General features: G+C 42.5%; 1 protein-coding gene across 4 annotated transcripts in view; it reads right to left on the bottom strand.

Annotated features, from left to right (window-relative positions):
• Window positions 1-3,595: 3,595 nt before the first annotated feature.
• Arid4a (AT-rich interaction domain 4A) overlaps window positions 3,596-19,901 on the bottom strand; it is a 67,991-nt gene continuing 51,685 nt past the window's right edge. For 2 of the 4 annotated variants that reach the window (XM_029484880.2, XM_029484881.2), the window contains 9 exons: window positions 19,626-19,823; window positions 17,785-17,869; window positions 17,338-17,403; window positions 16,945-17,086; window positions 13,614-14,744; window positions 13,358-13,462; window positions 9,781-9,987; window positions 8,661-8,807; window positions 3,596-5,394 (listed from right to left, as the gene is read on the bottom strand). In XM_029484880.2, coding sequence (XP_029340740.1) covers window positions 5,291-5,394; window positions 8,661-8,807; window positions 9,781-9,987; window positions 13,358-13,462; window positions 13,614-14,744; window positions 16,945-17,086; window positions 17,338-17,403; window positions 17,785-17,869; window positions 19,626-19,823 — 2,185 coding nt within the window. In that variant the 3' untranslated portion in view covers window positions 3,596-5,290. The remainder of the gene's footprint in view (window positions 5,395-8,660; window positions 8,808-9,780; window positions 9,988-13,357; window positions 13,463-13,613; window positions 14,745-16,944; window positions 17,087-17,337; window positions 17,404-17,784; window positions 17,870-19,625; window positions 19,824-19,901) is intronic. The other 2 variants (XM_021179405.3, XM_085830435.1) reach the window with 1 other exon arrangement.

Below are 19,901 nucleotides of genomic sequence, written 5' to 3'. Positions count from 1 at the left end.
CGATCGTGTTAAAAAAAAGAGCCCTCAAGATCTTACATGTCTGGGTTTCTATACAAAGATCAATCCTTTTTTTAAAAAAGTAATTGTATAAAAATTTTCTTCGATTTGACTTAACTAGTAACTTTGACTACTCTGTTTTAGAGGTTGGGCTAGGACCATGAAGTACACCTGTGACCAAGGAACACTGAGGAAAGTGACTCCTTACACACACACACACACACACACACACACACACGGTGAGCTGTGAGGTAAAACAGAAGAGACTGGAAAGCCATCGGATGTGGAAGAGGGTGATGTTGTGTGGGCTCAAAAGTCAGCAAAAGATATGTCCTGTCAAAGTGGCTAAGGCAGCCTGAGCATCAGGAGCAGGGCAGAGGGGACATGGGGCAAGAAGCAAGGTGAGAGGCACAAGGCAGGAGCAGTGAGTGAGAGCCTGACCCAGCTCTCCTCATGCCTCCTCCTCCTCTCACCTGCTTAGGACACCATGTTATCTGCATCGCTTTTCCCACCTCCCCGGCCTATTCGCCTGCCTCACTGGGACCCAATTTAACCAATATTTTCTCTTCAAAGCCTTCCCAGACTATTCCAGTCTCAGGACTAGTTGTTGTCCATGTTAGAATGTCTTGGCAACTGTGACTTCATAAACTTACTGTACCTGCAGACCTAGCACGTGGTGGGCTGGGCTGGGCTGAGGCTCAAGGCCATCCTGGGCTATATAGTAAGTTCTAGACTAGCTTGGGCTAGAATGAGACCCCATCTCAAAACCCAGAGGTTTCTCCCCCCCCCCCCCCAGACAGGGTTTCTCTGTATAGCCCTGGCTGTCCTGGAACTCACTCTGTACACCAGGCTGTCCTCAAACTCAGAAATCTGCCTGCTTCTGACTCCCAAGTGCTGGGATTAAAGGCATGCACCACCGCCACCACCACCGGGCAAAACCCAGAGTTTTGTTTTGTTTTGTTTTTAAAGAAAAAAGAAAAAGAAAAAGAAAAAGAGAGGGAGGGAGAAATTAAATGGGTTTAGCCAGGTCCAATAGAGCATGCTTATCATCCTAGCATTTGAGAGGTAGGAGCAAGAGAATCAGAAATCAAAGTCAGCCTCCACTACAATCATTTCAAAATCAGACTGGCCTCTTCACGAGACCTTGCCTCAAGAAGCCAAAGAAAATTTAATTATTTTAATTAAAAGGGGTAATTGTTTCATGTCTATCATCCTTTTTCTTTTTCAAAGACTTATTTATTTATTTATTTATTTATTTATTTATTTATTTATTTAATGCATGTGAGTACACTGTAGCTGTACAGATGGTTTTGAATCTTCATGTGTTTTTTGGGAATTGAATTTAGGACCTCTGCTCACTCTGGCCAACCCCGCTTGTCAGTCCCTGCTCCCTCCGGCCCAAAGATTTATTTATTATTATACATAAGTACACTGAGGTGTCTTCAGACACATCACCAGAGGGTGTCAGATCTCATTACCGGGTGGTTGTGAGCCACCATGTTGCTGGGATTTGAACTCAAATGTCAGCAAAAGAACCCGAGGAAGAGCCGTCAGTGCTCTTATCCGCTGAGCCATCTCCGCAGCCCCATATCAACCATACTTGATCTTATTCCATGAAGACAGGAACCTTTTTGTCTTGCTGGCTCAAGTGGCCGAGCCTTGGTATCACGATGTCATGTCTGATACATATAAGACATTCCATAAACTGCTAATGAATCAGTTCTGCTAAGAGTTTTTGCATGCTGTTATATATAACACTGAATGTTTGATAGGCATGCTAAATTAGACCTACAAGAAAAAGTACAGAAGCAAATTCATATAGCTTTCCAGACTTAAGTCAATTTTATAGCTGTCATAAGTAACAGCCTTTTAAAATGTGCTTGCTCTCTTTCTAAATGAAAGACTGGAAATTTGATAAAAAGAATAAACAGTAAAAGCACATAAAGGAATACCAACACAGAAAGCTATATAATTTTTGAATACCTTGACTGTATAGATAGTACATTCCTTTTTTATATAGTATCTTTTATACTTTGTCACATGCAATATGTAATAATCTGTTTGAAGTTTAGGTAAACTCAAAATAAGCCCAACATTTGAACTGTAATGCTTAGTCAATACTCAATTTCACATTTTTTTCCTAGTGTCCTAATAAAATGGTATAGATAGTATCTATATCTATGGTGAGTGAATTTATAATTTTGTCTTCTGTAGGTACAATCCAAATACTTTGGTACCAAATTTCTACCTGCTAAGTGGGACAGGATTCAAACTAGTAAGTTATCTCAGATTTACCAAATTGCTACTGAAAAAGATCACTAACATATCTAATATTGCTTCCTAGTTTTGAGTGACAAATTTTTCATTTTTATAATTAAGTACTAGAAGTATTTTGAAAATTGAAGAATGTATTGTGTCTTAGTTAGGGTTTTATTGCTGTGAACAGACACCATGACCAAGGCAAGTCTTATAAAAAACAACATTTAATTGGGGCTGGTTTACAGATTCAAAGGTTCAGTCCATTACCATCAAAGTGGGAGCATGGCAGCATCCAGGCAGGCATGGTGCAGGAGCAGCTGAGAGTTCCATGTCTTCATGAAGTTGGTACCAGGGACTGGGGTATTGCTGTGATAGGCCTGACCATGCTTTTATTTGAAAGAATGTGGATTTTTGGACTTTGGATTTGAAACTCAGTGGAATGCTTTAAATGGGGCTTAATGGGTCATCCCAGTAGGAATATGGAAGACTTTGTTGCTGGGAGTAATTTGAACTGTGTTGACCTGGCCTAAGAGATTTCAAAGAAGAAGAATTTCAGAATGTGGCATAAAGACTGTGTTTGTGGTATTTTGGTGAAGAATGTGGCTACTTTTTGCCCTTGTCTGAAAAGTCTGCCTGAGACTAAGGTGAAAAGACTCAGATTAATTGCATTGACAAAGGAAGTTTCAAAAAAGCCCAGCAGAGACTTTGTTCTCTGGTTAAGTCTTTTTTTTTTTTTTTTTTTTTTTTTTAACAATTATTTATTTTATGTATATAAGTACACTGTAGCTGTCTTCAGACAGACCAGAAGAGGGCGTCAGATCTCATTACGGATGGTTGTGAGCCACCATGTGGTTGCTGGGATTTGAACTCTGGACCTTCCGAAGAGCAGTCGGGTGCTCTTACCCACTGAGCCATCTCACCAGCCCCTCTGGTTAAGTCTTATGAAGAGAAGTTTGAATATACATAGCAAGCCAGTAAAGAACATCCCTCCATGGCCTCTGCATCAGCTCCTGCTTCCTGACCTGCTTGAGTTCCAGTCCTGACTTCCTTGGTGATGAACAGAAGTATGGAAGTGTAAGCTGAATAAACCCTTTCCTCCCCAACTTGTTTCTTAGTCATGATGTTTGTGCAGGAATAGAAACCCTGACTAAGACATACCAAAATGCTTAGTTTTGTAGAATCTAATTTTCCAACTATAAGTTACTGGCATTTGGAAAAAACAGTCACTTAAAAGAAAACTAAAACTGTAAAGCCTATGTTTAAGCCACGCCCACTGGGCTCCTTTTTATTGGACATTGAGATACTTCTGCTTTGCAAAGAAAAGACAGGAAAGTTCATATTACAAGAGTACTTTTTGTTTTAATTCTCTGAGAAAATGGAAGAAGTCTGAATCACAGGTTCACAATATGGCAAGATGACGTTGAGAAACATAATTTCGGTAATGCTCTGCAGTAGCAATGTGCTGTGCCTCTGTCCACCCTCAGGGTCAAACCCCCCCGGGCTACCACACTATAGCATATAAACACAGAAAAGGAGGCTTCAAAACAACCCCTTTAATGTACAAACATGAGTTTAAAAATGCTTTTAAAAAAATCACCTTTTTTTACATAATGTATATGCAAAACTGCTTTAAATACATGATTTTGGAAGAATTATTTACAAATGTATCAGTCTGTGTAACAATTCACAGACAAAGAATACATAGTGGCTTTACGTGACTGTTGCATCTTGACTTTGGGAGATATAAAATTTATTCGGCAGTACAGCGAACACAAAAACTGTGACAAAGCATCTTAAGGGCAACCAAAAATGTGATCCTCAAAGTGGTTTAAATACGAGGACTGCCAAAGTTTCTAAACAAGGACAGACTTGAGTGACCCAGATGCCCACTCTCAGCTGCTCGGTTGGGAAGGTTGAGACAGATGCCCTGCAGCACCTGCGGCTGCAGACGCAACCCCTGCAGCACGGGGCAGCTGACCACCACTGCCACCCAAAGAGTGAATTAACCTAGAACTGTCTTTTTTCAATTTTATTAATATTTTAAAAAATACATAAAAATACAACCATCCAATGTCTGAATAAATATATTTAACAAGTTGCAAGATAATACCTTATTTTACACAAAATTTTCAGCTTTAGAAATCTTGTTAAATAACTTCATTGTTGTTATATATTTCATTTTTGTATTTTTGTAACAAAATAAAAACTCTGAAATTACATAGAAAAAAGACAAAATATTTTTGTCAAGGGATAAGATAGTCCACTGAAAACTTATTCACAATTCCACTGTAAACATTAATAAACATTAAAATATTTGCATAATTGTGTGCTCAAAAGTCCTATAAAAAGTGGAAGACTTATTACAACTGCAGTTTTCAGTCAACTACACTTCCTTTCACAATTTATTTTGTCCCATTTACACGTTTAAACCTGGGCACACTGCTGCACATATACTTTGGCAGTTCTACATAGCAAGTGCTTCCACAAAATTGAAATTAATAAAAAAATCAACATTAATAATAATTATTATAATAATTATAATAATACAAGAATAACACAAAATCAACCCCCTACTCACCAAGTGTTCAATGCATCTCAGTGAAAGTGCAGCAGTAACTGCTAACCAGCTAATGCTCTCCTGTCTGTTGTGTGCGCTTGCTTGTCTATGATTTCTAGAACACTCGAAAGCTTTAGTATACAAATTCCATTTTGCTAAGTGCCCTTTTTTTTCTCTATCACACACACACACACAAAAAAAAATAAAATAAAATAAAAGAAAGAAAGAAAGAGAGAAAGAAAGAAAGAAAATACAGAGGAAAAATTATGACCAATATGGCAGGCCGCCTAACCTTCAATTATTAATAAGCTTATTGTCTGCAACAATAAAAAAAGGAGAGAGGAGGGTCTAGATACAATCCTGGAAACTATACAGGAAGGATAGACTTAGCCGGCTGAGTGCTTTCTGTGGTTGTATTTCGGGGTTTGGGGATTTAAGTCCATGGCAGCAAACTGCTGGGGGGTGGAGAACTGTTCATCACCTGCACTCTACAGCAAGTACATTTTGGGGGGGAGACGATGAAGAGGGGCTCATTCCAGTGTCTGATGAAGCAGAGGACATCGATGCTCCTGCGTGAGACACTGTGGAACCAACACAACCAGGTTAGAGCAAGAAATGACTACTCAGATACCTAAAGTTAGATGCTAAATTTTAAGGAAGATTTGCTGTTTGTTTCTGCGACAGTCAGTCTCACATTGCCCAGGTTAGTTCAAACTTGATATGTAGCCAAGGATGACCTTAATTTCTGATTTTCTTGCCTCTACTCCACAAGTGTTGGGATTACAGACATGCCAGACTCCACCTGACTGTAACAAGATGTTTAGCATCATTCACTTCAATCAGGGGTCGATTAAAGGATACACAAGGGGCGCAAGTTGTCAGCAAGCACTCTGCTGGGCTCACCTTTGGGCCAATTAAGGGAATTAACCCTACAAAAGAGATACAAGGTTGGGAGGCCAATGGGCAGCGGGCAGCGCAGGAGCCAGGGTGCTATGCACAGTCCCTGGGTTCCACTCCCAGCACTGCAACCAAAATGAAAAACTAAACAAAGTCAGACATCACAAAAAGTAAGGATTAAAAGAGAGATTAAGTCTGGTGTCAGGTAGGGGCAAGAGTAGCAGAAGATACACGCGGGCAACGAACCCAAAGGCTTCCCTGGCTAGGTAAGCGCTTTGAACTGAGTTATAACATCCCATCCTGTGCTTACCGATTCTGTAATGACTTCATTTTGTTTTTTGTTTGTTTGTTTGTTTGAGACAGAGTTTCTCTGTATAGTCCTGGCTGTGCTGGAACTCACTTTGTAGACCAGGCTGGCCTCAAACTCAGAAATCTGCCTGCCTCTGCCTCCCAAGTGCTGGGATTAAAGGTGTGCGCCACCACGCCCAGACTTCTTACTATTTACCCTTTTTTATTAAAATAGACAAACTTCCAAAGTCTAATTTCTTTCCATCTGCTCTAGGCCATTTTTCAGTATTGAAAATTGCTGGCCTAAGAACAGGCCAGGGCAGCCCCAGAAGTTCTGTCAGAGGGCGAACTCTCTCTCATCTCTCACCGCTCTCAACAAAGTCAGATGTGCATGTGAGTGTGTGCATGCGTGGAGTTATTTAGGCCAAGGGAAATGGCGACAGCTTCCTCAGGAGCCTGAATGTGGGTGCATCAGGAGTGTATAGACCCAGCAGGTTACACCACAGACATCTATCTGAGGTGCTTTTTGTTGCCTTTCTTTCCTGCGAGACAGATTTCTTGTAGTCTTGGTTCCCAATCTACCTCCTGAGTACGGAGACTAAAGGCTGGCCTCACCACTGCCCAGCTCTCTTCCTTTCTAATTGTTTTGTTTTGTTTTGAGTTTTATATGTATTCCCCCTTTTACTATTTTCTTAAATGCCCCTGTCATACTTTCATAGATTTGTCTTTATATCTGAAAAAAAAAAAATCAGTTTTCTTCTTTTTTTTTTTTTTGTTGTTGTTGTTATGTAACCTTACATAACCCAGGTTAGCCTTGAATCAGTCACCTCCTTCAGGCTGCCCTTGAATTCTTGATCCCCTGCTTCCACCCCTGAAAGGCTAAGATTACAGCCACAATGACAAGCCTCCATGAACAGCTTAAAATTTTTACTATATTGTGTGCTTTTAACTGAATAACAGTTTTTTTTCGAGGTAAGTGTCTTTTCTTTTCCTATTTTGGTCTTTGTCTAGGGTAGACAGTTTGTCTAGACATAGTTAGTTTCTTCAGGAGAAGCCTCCTCTCCCGTCCCAGGAACGTGCATACTTAGCTATGGTTCTCAAGAGTGGGAGGGTTACATCGTGGTTTAGAAAAGGACAGAGAGAGCCACCATTCGGTACTCACTCCTGATTTACCCCTTTTCTGTCGCCGTTAGCTATAGCTGGTGCCCCTGAGTCTACAACGCTGGTTCTGCTCATGTTTCTGTTAGTGGTAGGGAGAAGTGAACCTTTCTTTAAAGGGTAGGCATGATGATCCCATTTCTCCATACAGTTTCAACCAGTCTCATCTTGTCCCTAACTTGAGACCTTTTCTGCAGTCCTGAGGGTGTCCGCTGACTTCTTGCTTTCTTTAACTCTAAGGGCAAGTGAGTGTGCTCTCTGGTGCTGTTTTATCGGGGAGCACAGGGGTCTGTGAGTGCACTTGGTCAGAGTAGAATTTTGTGGTTAAAGGGATATGCTTGGGTCTAAGTAGAGAAGGAGACTTTGATGGTTAGTCCCAGTGGGCAACTTGATTAGACTGAGAAGTGTCAGGAAGATGAGGAAAGAACACCTCTGTGTATGCGTGCATGAGAGATTTCAGAAACAGTCCTATCGTGCTGGCTCTGACCTCATCAGTGGGGTAATCCTTGATGGAGTCACAGGATGGCCTTCTTTCCTGAAAAGCTGGAGATGGAACAGCAGGAGGGAAGAGACCGCCGGGGACACATCCTGGGATATACTTTGTCCTGATTCCTTACATTCTTTTGTCAACAGCAATGTAAAAGGAACTGATACAGGAGCGATCATAGTTTGTTTTGCTCCAACAATGCATGAATCTCCCTCCTATTTTTCCCAGTGACTGGCATTATCATCTTAGACATTACAAGTCTCCCTACAGTCATCTTTCCTTGTTTTCATCTGATTACTAATCAGTTTAGGACACAGAACTTAATTTCTGTTACTGTGATTTTGGCAGACCTTGAATAGGTAGCATGTCCAATGTTTGACTGGCTGTCAACTGCATGCTTAAAGTATAGCACAGATACTACTTTAAGATTATTTCAAAGTAGACTGGTTAATGTCCTACAAGGCACACACTATGCAGCAGATGTTAAGATCTTCACTTACTTCACTTACTTCACTTCACGAGAAAGTGAAGCCTGTGTCTAATTCATCTTGCTTCTGCATCACCTGTGGAGACCCGGCACGTGACATGTGCTCATTAGTGTTGCCCTGTAGCTGTCTATGAATGATTTATGGCTCCACATAGGTAGTGCTGAAGATTCCTAGGCCTATTCATTTGGTGAATCACAAATAACAAACATAGGGGCAGCCAGTAAATATCTGATGGGCAGATATACCCTCCTGGAAAACCCAACATGTTTAGTAAATCACAAATTTTAAAATAGTTCATAAACTTTTCAAGGGTCATTCTGGTTAATTCAGCTGTAGCACACCCACTTTCAACAAGAGGAGAAAACACTAACGCTCAAAGCAGCCATCTATTACCCATGGGCTTGAGACCCAAGCTTACAATCAAAGGACAGGGGTGTATCTGAAAGCAGGGAGTGTATCTGAAGGCAGAGAGAGAGTGTATCTGAAGGCAGAGAGTGTATCTGAAGGCGGGGAAAAACAGGAGCATTACCTTCTCTGTCTTTCTTTTTCAATCTTTTCCTCCTTCTGTCGATGGTTGCAACTTCAGACTTCAAAGACATGTAGTATTTTCTGATTTCCTGTAGTTTTTCTTGGAGAAAAGAGATTCTCTCTGTACTGTTCATATTATCTAATTCATCTAAAAGGAAAGATAAAATTAATCTGAATTTTAAACCACAACAATTTCATGAAAGCAGAGAAGGCAATGCTATCAAAAGTCAAACCTGCAAATCAGTAAAAGCTGCAGTTTATTATGCCCTACATAAGCTCTTTACAAGAGATGCGACTACATTCAATTTATGATTAAGGTTTCTTTACTCAAGTATTCTATATTAAACATGCATCATTCATCATGAAACATAAGAAAACATTAAAATAAAGCAATCTGACTGATGTGTATTTAGTATTTCTAACTGTCAGCAAAGGGAAGGCACTTCCATTTCACTGATTTAATAAGTCATACCTTACACAAAGTCTGTGTAGCCCAGGCTGCCCTCAAACTTATGATTCTCCTGCTTCACCCTCATGTGTGCTGGGTTACAGGGGTGAAACACATACTCAGCCCATGCTTTGTTTCTTTTTTCTTTTTCTTTTTTCTTTTTTGGTTTTTTGAGACAGGGTTTCTGTGTAGCCCTGGCTGACCTGGGACTTACTCTGTAGACCAGGCTGGCCTCGAACTCAGAAATCCGCCTGCCTCTGCCTCCCGAGTGCTGGGATTAAAGGTGTGCACCACCACTGCCCAGCCCACGTTTTGTTTCTTAAGCAAAGATTTTGTCATACCAAGTTATCCAAATTAAAAAAAGAAAACATAGCCGGGCGTGGTGGCGCACGCCTTTAATCCCAGCACTCGGGAGGCAGAGGCAGGCGGATTTCTGAGTTTGAGGCCAGCCTGGTCTACAAAGTGAGTTCCAGGACAGCCAGGGCTACACAGAGAAACCCTGTCTTGAAAAACCAAAAAAAAAAAAAAAAAAAAAAAGAAAACATATACACACAGAGATTTACATACAAGTGATGAAAATTGATTTGGACCAGCTATATAATTTGTTAATGGTTTCTAATATTATTTACACTTCCCAGTTTATACTCAGGCTATCTATCAGGCAGGCCCTTACTGAGCTGGAAGCTCCACTTGTATGTCCTGGGGGAGGAGTTCGGATGCTTCTCTCGGTGCTTCTCCTTCTCTGCATCTTTGATGTGAGGCGAGGTTCTTGCGGGAGACCGTGGCAGCTTCTGTGGCTTGGGCAGGCTAAGGCGCTTCACTGGGGTGCAGTTACTGGAGCTGTCCATGGCGGGGAGGTCCTCGCTGTCGCTGCTCTGTCCTGTAACGGTAAGTCCCCTCCAACTGTAAACCATGTAAGGCTCAAGTACCAAAATGTAGCAGAAGCAGCAAATTACACTTCTTGGTAACACACAGGTAAACATAATACATACATATACCAAGGATTCCAACAGAAAAGTGGAAATAGAGATCCTAAGCAAAAAAAACCCAAAAACCCAAAAACCAAAACCCCAAAAACCAAAAACAAGAATTGCTTTAAAATGAAGTCTTACTGAATATTGCTAAAGTTTTTACCCCGCTGTTTGATTTTGATTTTTTAAAGTATGCGCTACAGGGTTGGCTGAGATGGCTCAGCAGGTAAAAGCACTGACTGAGGATCCGAGTTTGATCTCAGATACAAGGAAAAAAACTGACTCTCACAAGGTATGCCTGAGACACACACACTCTCACACACATGCTCACACAACACACACATGCTCACACAACACATACATACATACACTCACATACACATTCACATAACACATACACACACACACACAGTGGCACATGGGCACTCTTTCCAAAATTACAAGAATAAAGAAGGAGCTACACTTCACAATAATGATTAAGGATCTGCTATGTTACTAAATGGAAAATCAGGGTTCTAAAACAAACAATATTCTGTAGCCTCGTGTACGCTGAAATAAAACATACAAGCCATCCAAACCCAAGTATGTATATGAAACACACAAGTAGGCCTTGTTGTAAACTCGCCCAACAGTTGTTCTTTTCTTCTTTAACATTTATTTTTGAAACATGGCCTTAATATACAGCTTAGATCGGCCAACACTCAGTATCTAGCCAGGCTAGACCGGAATTCCTCATCCTCCTGCCTCAGCTGCGATTAAAGGCATGCTGGTCTATGCTCAACTTGATGTGTGTGTTAACAAAAGAGGCTTCATCTGAACATCTGCCTCCCCTCACTGATTTACCTTAGAGATGTTCTGGTTTTCCCATAAAGGCAAACTGGAATTGTATTTTACCAAGTTTTCAAGGCACAGCTTTTACCCTTACCCTGTCTTTACTCTCAATGGGCAAAGATCACACAGTTTCCCAGCCTGCTTTATGTGTCTGACTTTACTACCCTTAAGAGAAAACCTTATTCTTGTGTGTAGGATGAAGAGGGGCTACAGGCACATGCTGTGGAGGACTTGTGGAAGTCCCAGCTCTATGTGGGTTCTGGGGACAGAACTCAGATTGTCAGGATCGCACTGCAAATGCCTTACCCGCTGGCCTCTGCTTGGGCCTTAATCACAATGGTTACATTTTCATTACTGTTTGTCCTCAAAAGCAGAGTCTGCTGCATAATGTTCTACTCCCAGGTCCCCTAGGATAAAGACCTTTATGTCAAATATCCATGTTCTTCAATGGCTGGGGCCTTGGTTTCCAGAGTCTAGTTCTACCCCATCCTTGGAGATTGGGGGAGGAGGGGCAGTTAGTTCATTTGGGAGGAACCTCTTTCCATCTCTTCAGCTCTTCAGGGTTAAATTTCTTGAAAAAGAAATGCTACACTGTCACTCTGACTTCCGTCTCTTCCTGTAGTTCATTATGGACCAACTCAACAACATCTTAATCTGTGTGTGTGTGTGTGTGTGTGTGTGTGTGTGTGTGTGTAGATGTGTGGATGTGCACATATGTCAGATCCACCTCAGGCATTATTCCACAGGAACTGTCCACCTCGTTTTCTGAAACAGAATCTCTCACTAGGAACTGGCTCACTGATCTGGCACAGCTGACTAGCCAGTGATCCCCATGGACCTGCCTGTCTCACTCCCCCCCCCCTGCCAACCCCCTCCCCTCAAGAAAAGGTTTAAAGGTGTGCAAAAGCTCACCTGGCATCTTACATCTGTGGATCAAATGTCAGTCAGTACTCATGCTAGAGCCACAGCACTGGACGGCTGAGCCAACTCTCCGGCTGCTTTCTCATCTTCATTACTTTCCCACAGTGGTCTCATCCTCTTGTGAAAACAGACTTTCTTGTAAACACCACAATCCATCTCTTTTCCTAATACTGGGCACCTACAACTCAATATTCCCCTAAATTCTTCTAACACTCTGTTGTTAGGCCTATCTTCAGTATAAGTTAACTAAGCCCTTTGACAACACTAATCACACTGAAAGCTATTCATTTTACTGACCACATCTCTTATTCCATCCTTTGTCACAATCTTTATTAATCAGAAGACCTATTTCTACTATTTAATTTTATTCATAAACAAGTTTGTAATCTAACCCATTTACACCAGTTTACTGTTTTATTTCTTTGATGAGCACTGACCTTACTTTTCAGGATGAAGAACTGGCTCAGAGATTAAGAGCACTGGCTGCTCCTGCACTCTTCTGACTCAGGTTCAATTCCCAGCACCCACATGAAAGCTTACAACCATCTGTAACTCTATTTCCAGGAGATGGGGTGCTCTCTTCTGAACAATGTGGGTACCAGGCAGGTGCTCGGTACATTTATATACATGTAGTCAAAACATTCATGGACATAAAATAAGAAAGATTTCTATAGTATTTATAAATCAGCTTTTCTGACTAAAAGAGACCGTTCCCAGTATAAACACATGCTATGCATACTTTTAACACCACAACAAACCTTTTCTTTTCTTGAAGATTCTGAAATGCCTTATATTCAATTGCTTTGTGATAATTTTAGCTGTTGCAATTCTAAGTAAAACTAATAGCCATCTTTAGATTAAAATGAAGGCGGGGTGGGGTGGGGTGGGGTGGGGGAAGGAGGCTGGGAGAGTTCTCGCAGTGCAAGCCTCCACATCTGAGTTTAATCCCGTCATATACAGACAGACAGAGAAGTGACTGCACAGGCTGTTTTCTGACCTCTACACGTGCATACACAGATATGTGCATATACACACAGGGCATATACACACACGGCACGTGAGCACAAATGTTTCACGCCACGCATGCGCACATAACACGCGTGCGCGCGCGCGCGCGCGCGCGCGCCCGCGCACACACACACACACACACACACACACACACACACACACACTAAAAAGAATGAAATTATTGCCGGGCGTGGTGGCGCACGCCTTTAATCCCAGCACTCGGGAGGCAGAGGCAGGCGGATTTCTGAGTTCGAGGCCAGCCTGGTCTACAAAGTGAGTTCCAGGACAGCCAGGGCTATACAGAAAAACCCTGTCTCGAAAAACAAAAACAAAAAAACAACAAAAAAAATGAAATTATTTTCAGAACATAATAAACCTCACTCATTTTTGGAGTGGCTCAAATGATCAAGTCCCGAGTCTGCGCTGGGCAGGAATGGGCAGCAACAAGCACCCGTAAGGTCACGGGTAGATGAGCACCGGAAGCCGAGCACCGGAAGTCGAGCGCTGGCAAACACCCACCTGCTCCGTTTTTTTCAGTTTTGGCTGCAGCACTTGTCCGCTTTGGGGTTCGCTTTTGCTTTTTTGCAATTAATCCACTATTTCCATCGCTTGGCCTTTTCTGACCTGAAATAGAGGAAAAGCTTGAAAACAGAAGCAGAGACAGACAGGTCCAGTTACACACCTGTCCACGCCAATCCACTATTTTCTTAAACAGACAATCGGAAACGTCTGTCATAGCCAAGCCCTGACCGGCTCGGTCCCCTGCGATTCTTACCCTTCTCTCTGCTCTCTCGCTCGTGTGCAATTATACTACAGGCACCAGGGGCAACACTGGCTTCAAACCCGTTCGCCGATTCCCTCTCACAGAGGCCTTCTTGTGATTCTTCGGCGATGCTATCAACTTCAATTGTAATGTCACTCTCACTCTTTATACTTCGGGACTCGTCCTGGCTGAGAGTGAGTGGGGAAGCTACGGAAAAGTTATGCTGTGCTACAGGAGGTAAGGCAGGCGGAACGGAAGCCAGAGAGTTAGACTCAGAACCTTCCACTACCACATCCTCAATACTGGTCTTATCCTTCTCATCCAAATCATCCAGGTCTACCTCATGGCAAACCAAGGTTTCAGGCCCGATCAGAGGCATCGCATCCTCCTCTTCTTTGAGTGGCGTGTGCACTGGTTCTTCGGCTGGACTGTCCGATTTCTCACTAGTTAGTTCTTGAAGGCCCTGGTCGGGCTCGGCTGTCAACGATGGCATCCCTTCACCTTCTGTTTCAAAGTGCTGTTCCACATGTGCGCCTTTCACGCCCTCGGCTCCTGCGCCATCTTCAGACCTCTCTTGGGACACTCCAGTTGTCATTTCCATGCCATTCTCAAGTCTCAATTTTTTTTCTGGGGATTGCTGTCCCAGGATTTTCCGTTTCAACTTTTTTTCTTTCTCAGATGGGTCGATGTCATCTTCAGTAGAAGAAAAGTTTTTACACTCTAGGGAAGAAAACTCCAGGCTATGAACGTCCCCGTGAGCTTCGCTGCCTGCTTCCTCCTGGCCGAAAGGTGAAATCTTTATAAGTTCTAATGAAAGGTCTTTTGTCTTGCTGCGCCTTCCCTTCCCTTTGGGAGACTTTTCCACCTGTTTCTTAAGTTCTTCTACTTGGTCCACTTTGTCTCCAAAAATATGCACGATTTGATCGCTGTCCCCCGACTCCACCGTCAGGGTGTCTGAGGGCTGTGCCTGAGTCCTGTCGTTTTCTTTTGATATATGTACAATCTTTGGGTTTTCTTCATCTAGTTTATCATCATGTCCATTTTCATTTTTTTCCAATTCTTCTTTGACATCAGGAGAAAGATCCTCAGCCCCTGAGCTCTTCTCCAGCTGGTCGTCGACCTCACTGTCAGATGAACAGGAGTCTGCAGGGAAACATATGTTGTGTGGACCATTACATGAGATACCAATGCAATAAGTAAAATACTACTAAGTGTAAATGAGATCCTTTCTATACTTCTGAATCTCTAGAGACATTTTTTTCTATGAAGTAAAACAAAGATTTGCGCTAAAATGTGAGGGGAAAGGTTGAAATAAAACCGTGAGGATAAACAATGTGGTGACACACGCCTTTAATTCCCGCACTCAGGAGGCAGAGGCATGGGCAGGTGGATCTCTGAGCTCCCAGTCATCCTGGAATATAGAGTAAGTTCCAGTACAGCCAGAGCTACACAGAGAAACCCTGTCTCAAAAAATAAACAAAGAAATAGTAAAACAAACAAAGATACAAAGCTAGTATGTTCAGTGACTTGACCTGACTTACTGCAAAGATTAACTACTTTGCATTCTAGAGGAATATGACATTCTACCTAAAATTAGTCTGCATTAAAATGAGCAATGTGGGGCTGGAGCAAGCGGGGCCCGAGTGAGCAGAGGTCCTGAGTTCAATTCCCAGCAACCACATGATGGCTCACAACCATCTGTACAGCTACAGTGTACTCATATACATTAAATAAATAAATCCTTAAAAAAATGAGCAATGTGAATTCTCCATACCTTAAATGGTCTTAGTACAGGCAAGAGACACCTGCTGGCAAGACAAATTATTCACTTTCTGTCAGAGAATTTTTCAGAAACTAAGGCAGCAGTCCAAAACTATAAAACCACACAATGTAAAAACTATCCCTGTATTGCTTACACCTTCTTTAGAGAATTTTAGAAAGGCAAACACTGAAGGTGTTCATTTTTTAAAGATAACTTTGGGTTCTCAGTGTGTAGCCTGGCCTGCATCAGTATGGAGTCCAGGCCTCCCTGAAACTCAAGAGATCCCCCTGCCTCTGCCTCTCAAGTGCTGAGATTAAGGGTGTGCACCACCACGATACTTGACAAAGTTTTATGTTTTCTGCTTGTTGGTTCTCCTTTGTTTAGAATTTGTTTCCATCTGATGAACAGGAGAATCTGCATATATATTCTGTACTAGATCCATGCCTGGGGCCCATGGAGGCCAAAAGAGGAGGCAGATAGCATGGGGTTGGCGTGACAGGCATCAGGAAAGCATGTGGTGTTGAGTACTGAAGCCCAGCCGACTTCTCAGTCCCTGAATGAGTAAGTATACAAGTTCTGTGGTTTTAGTAAAAGTGGAATGTAGAGTTCCATTTTCTCAGGTCAAACACTCCTCAGTGAGGCAGTTCTGTGACTCTGATGTGGATGGTTGTGTAGGCTGAACACTGCACCAGCACGGGCCGCGCACGGGCCGCCTGAGAAACAGCCCACACGTCCAAGAAACCTTGCATCTGTATGGTTTCCTGTATGACCGTGAGCTACCAGCAGGTGGCCGGAGGATTTGGAAAGACCCCCTTTATGGTGTACACACTGCAGCCGATGGTAAACCTATCCTTTAGTAGTTTTCTCTCCAAGGAGAATAATTGTCTAATACCACCATTTAAGATCTCTTAAACTACATAGAAAAAAGAATGGAAAAGTGAAGGGGACAATTACAGCGGAGTAAAATCTGCTCTGCTCTGCTCACCGAAAGCCCGCCTACGCCCATTAGCCTGTGCTCCCAACAGGCTGACGGTGCCCAACTTACAGGAGGCATTGGTGCATCACATGGTTTGAAGCAGAGCCCAACACACACTGGGATTCAAGGATTGTTTCATTTCCCTACAGCTAACTGGTTGTATCTAAAAATCCTCCTGACAGACGGCATCCAGGGTTAATATCACTCAAGTTTAAACTAGAATATACTACAAAATAAGTGCCAGCTGCCAATTACACTCTGTACTTTCAATCATGCTAGGTTACAAACCAAGATAAGCTGCTATGCCTCTCACTGAGTGACACAGTTATATTTTGGTCAATGATGGCTGCATATACCTGAGGCCCTGTTGTAAGCTCTTGTCACCCAGGGACACTAGCCCTTTAGTTCAGTAAGCATCCTCTATGACATTTGTGCAATGATGAGGTCCCCTTAGAATGTGTCCCATTGTTCAGTGATGCATATGTGTGTGTGTGTACATAATATATATATAGTTTTAAAAGTCAACAATCCTCAGAACTGAGCCCCTTCTGTCTCACCAGACAGAGGTATGCTGTCTGTCACACTGCCATGGGCATTTCTGGTACCTGATTTTCCTTCACTGTTTGACGTCTTAGATAAACTGTATGGCATGTTTGGCGAAAAAGTAGATTTTAAAGGCGGTCTTCCCCGTTTGGACTTCTGCCTCTCTTCATCCCTCTTTTCGTCCTTTTCACTATCTTCTTTATTCTGAGTAATAACAACAAAATGCATGAGAAAGGCCAAGGCCTTTCAAAAATGAACATTCCATTTTCTCTAAGAAAATCTATTAACTCCAAAACAAAAAGGTCAGTTAATTTAAAAGTAAAATACCAGTATGCGCTTATAGAAAAATCTAGAACAGTTTTCTAACCCATTCATTTGAACAGAATCACTCCCCCTGGCTCATTTCCTGCAGAGGGAATGAAAGGCATCAGAAACAGACAAAACACTAGGCAGACCTCTACAGCAGGAACCGGACAGAAGGCGTGGCCAAGTGTACAGTGGGCCAGCAGGCAGGGTTGACACTGTGGAGGTGGAGGGAAGAGGAGAACAGTGGGTTTCCAGGGTGATGAGGTCCTCTGTGTGGTTCTAAGGATGAATAATGGCATTACACATCTGCCCAAACCTCTACAGGCACAGAGACCCAGCGAAGTCTTACACCTCTGATGTACACCTACCCCAGTGTAAACTGTGGGTATTTACCACTATAACAAATGGGCCCCTCTTGTGAGGGTAAGGGGCCGACAGTGCGTAACACAATACCCACTTAGGGCAAAGAGCACATGGGAAATTCCTGTACCTTCTTATTTTTCCTATGAAGGTAAAACTATTAAAAAACAAAATCTAACAGAAAAGATACGTGAATAATTCCCACATCTATAAGTGTTATGAATGTGTGGACATACCTTAACTTTCTTCTTTTGTTTTTTCTTTGGTCCACCTTTCTCCAAGGGCCAGATTATCCTGTCAGCTTTTACCCATTCATCATATCTTAAAGAAAAAAAATTCACCTTTCACTATGTGAAATATATTCATTCACATTCACACACACACACACACACACACACACACACACACACGCCCTAGCAGTGAGATAAAAAGTCTGTTCCTGCTGGGCAGTGATGGCACACGCCTTTGATACCAGCACTAGGGGGCAGAAGCAGGCATATCTCTTTGAGTTCCAGGCCAATCTGGTCTACACAGAGAGTTTTGGGGCAGGCAGGGCTACACAGAGAAACCTCAACTTGAAAAAACAAAACAAAAAACAAAAACACTCAACCCTCAAGACAACAACTAGAAAAGAGCTTCTTCGAGGTTCAAAGAGAGGACGGGGTGGGTAAACTCCCAATTCTAAACTATCTGTAGTGCTTTGTTTTCAGTTCTCAAAATTGGAACTTACAGATCAAATAGAGTAAACTACGCAGAATTAAGTAACACTTCTTGCATTATGCAAGTGCACAGATATTCATATTCAGTAACACTGTAGACTAGTTGCCATGGAGACGTGCAAAGCTCAAGTATGTACAGGTTTTAGCTGCTCTAGATACCATGATGCTTATACTACAGCTAAAAAATCTTCTCCCATATTACCCAATAGCTAACTAAGCCCTTTGGAACAGAGGGCTAACAATACCTTATATATCAATATTTCTTAATTTGAACATTTATTAAGGGTCTACTAATATACCAGGAACTATAAAATATACAGGGAATAGAGAGAACAAGACCTGATTACATGCTGATATAAAAAAAAATCTATATAATTAAATACAATCTTCTAAACGCAGTAAGAAAGATACATACTTGATTTAGGGCTAAAAAGAAGAAAACCTCTTACTCCTGAATTTCCCAGGACACATCACATCAAAAAAGGAGCAGGCCTCTCTGGAGGACCTCAGCATGGTCCTCTCTGGCCTGGTCTGAGTGATGTGTCAGGCAGGTGTCACGGCCACATCAGGGCTCTCTCACACAGATGTCCCATTTTAGAAATAGGACTAAATTACCCAGAAATTATAAGGTTTCTGGCCTCAGTGTTGCTCTAAGCTGGTCTGACTGAGACGCCCTTCCTTTGAATGCAGCCAACTGTACAGACAGACATGTCTGCTCCGGGCTCACAGGGGATCAAGACAGGAGAAAAGACAACTTCCTAATCATGCCTGAACACAGAACAGGAACATTGTCCACGCCACAGAAATGGCAAAATATCCTTTTCCTCGTGACTAATGAGTCACTTCTGCCTCTTTACCAATTATAGGATTAACTTTGATCTAGCCGTCGCTCCTTCCAGGTGAGGTTTATTAAGAAAGCCAATCATGGAATCACATCAGCTTCCTGACTGCATCAGCACAGAACAAAGACTTTCTCAAACCTACCACACAGCGGAAGCTCAGATCCAAGTCCTAACCAACACAGATTTTAATTACTAAGCCAACTCCAAACTATTGTGGTACTTGACACTGGCTTGACTTCTGCAAAAGGAAACAGAGGCATGTGCAGCCTAGAGTTGTGTCCTTGCTCCTTGACAGTGCTGCAAGGTTCCCAGAGCTCTGTACTAGCCCTAGTTCCTAAAGTGGAGCCCTGAGCGCTCACAGACTCAGCCCCATGGCTTCCTGTCTTGTGGTCTGCCTCCCAATAAGAGAGTAATAGACTCAGTTGCTTCAAGGGCAGATCCTGTTGGTCTCTGGTGGAAGCACTGGTAATATTTAGAGCAAGGTGTGCCTTATAAGCGCACAGCTCCACTGCTCACCTGACGTTCCATCCGTAGTAATGCACTAGGTACAGAATCTCCCCGTCGTCCATCTCGGTGCTTTTGATGCTGGCTTCATAAATTTTCTGAGTTTTTCCTCGTCCGTACTTGACCTTCACTTTGGTTCCCGTCAGGCAGGGCTCCGTGTCGTCCTCCTCGTCCTCCCCTTCCGAGTCACACCGGCTTTCAGTCTCTTCCCTGCAGTGAATTACAACATTGATAATGCTACTAATAGCTCAACGGAGGGCAAACTAAGAACTGAGAAAAGATCCAGCA

This window comes from Mus caroli, unplaced genomic scaffold (assembly GCF_978045245.1).
Source record: "Mus caroli unplaced genomic scaffold, Mus_caroli_1 scaffold_14, whole genome shotgun sequence".
Lineage (NCBI taxonomy): Eukaryota > Metazoa > Chordata > Mammalia > Rodentia > Muridae > Mus > Mus caroli.
The sequence above is the reverse complement of the archived record's forward strand: the minus strand, read 5'-3'. Positions and strand labels throughout refer to the sequence as shown.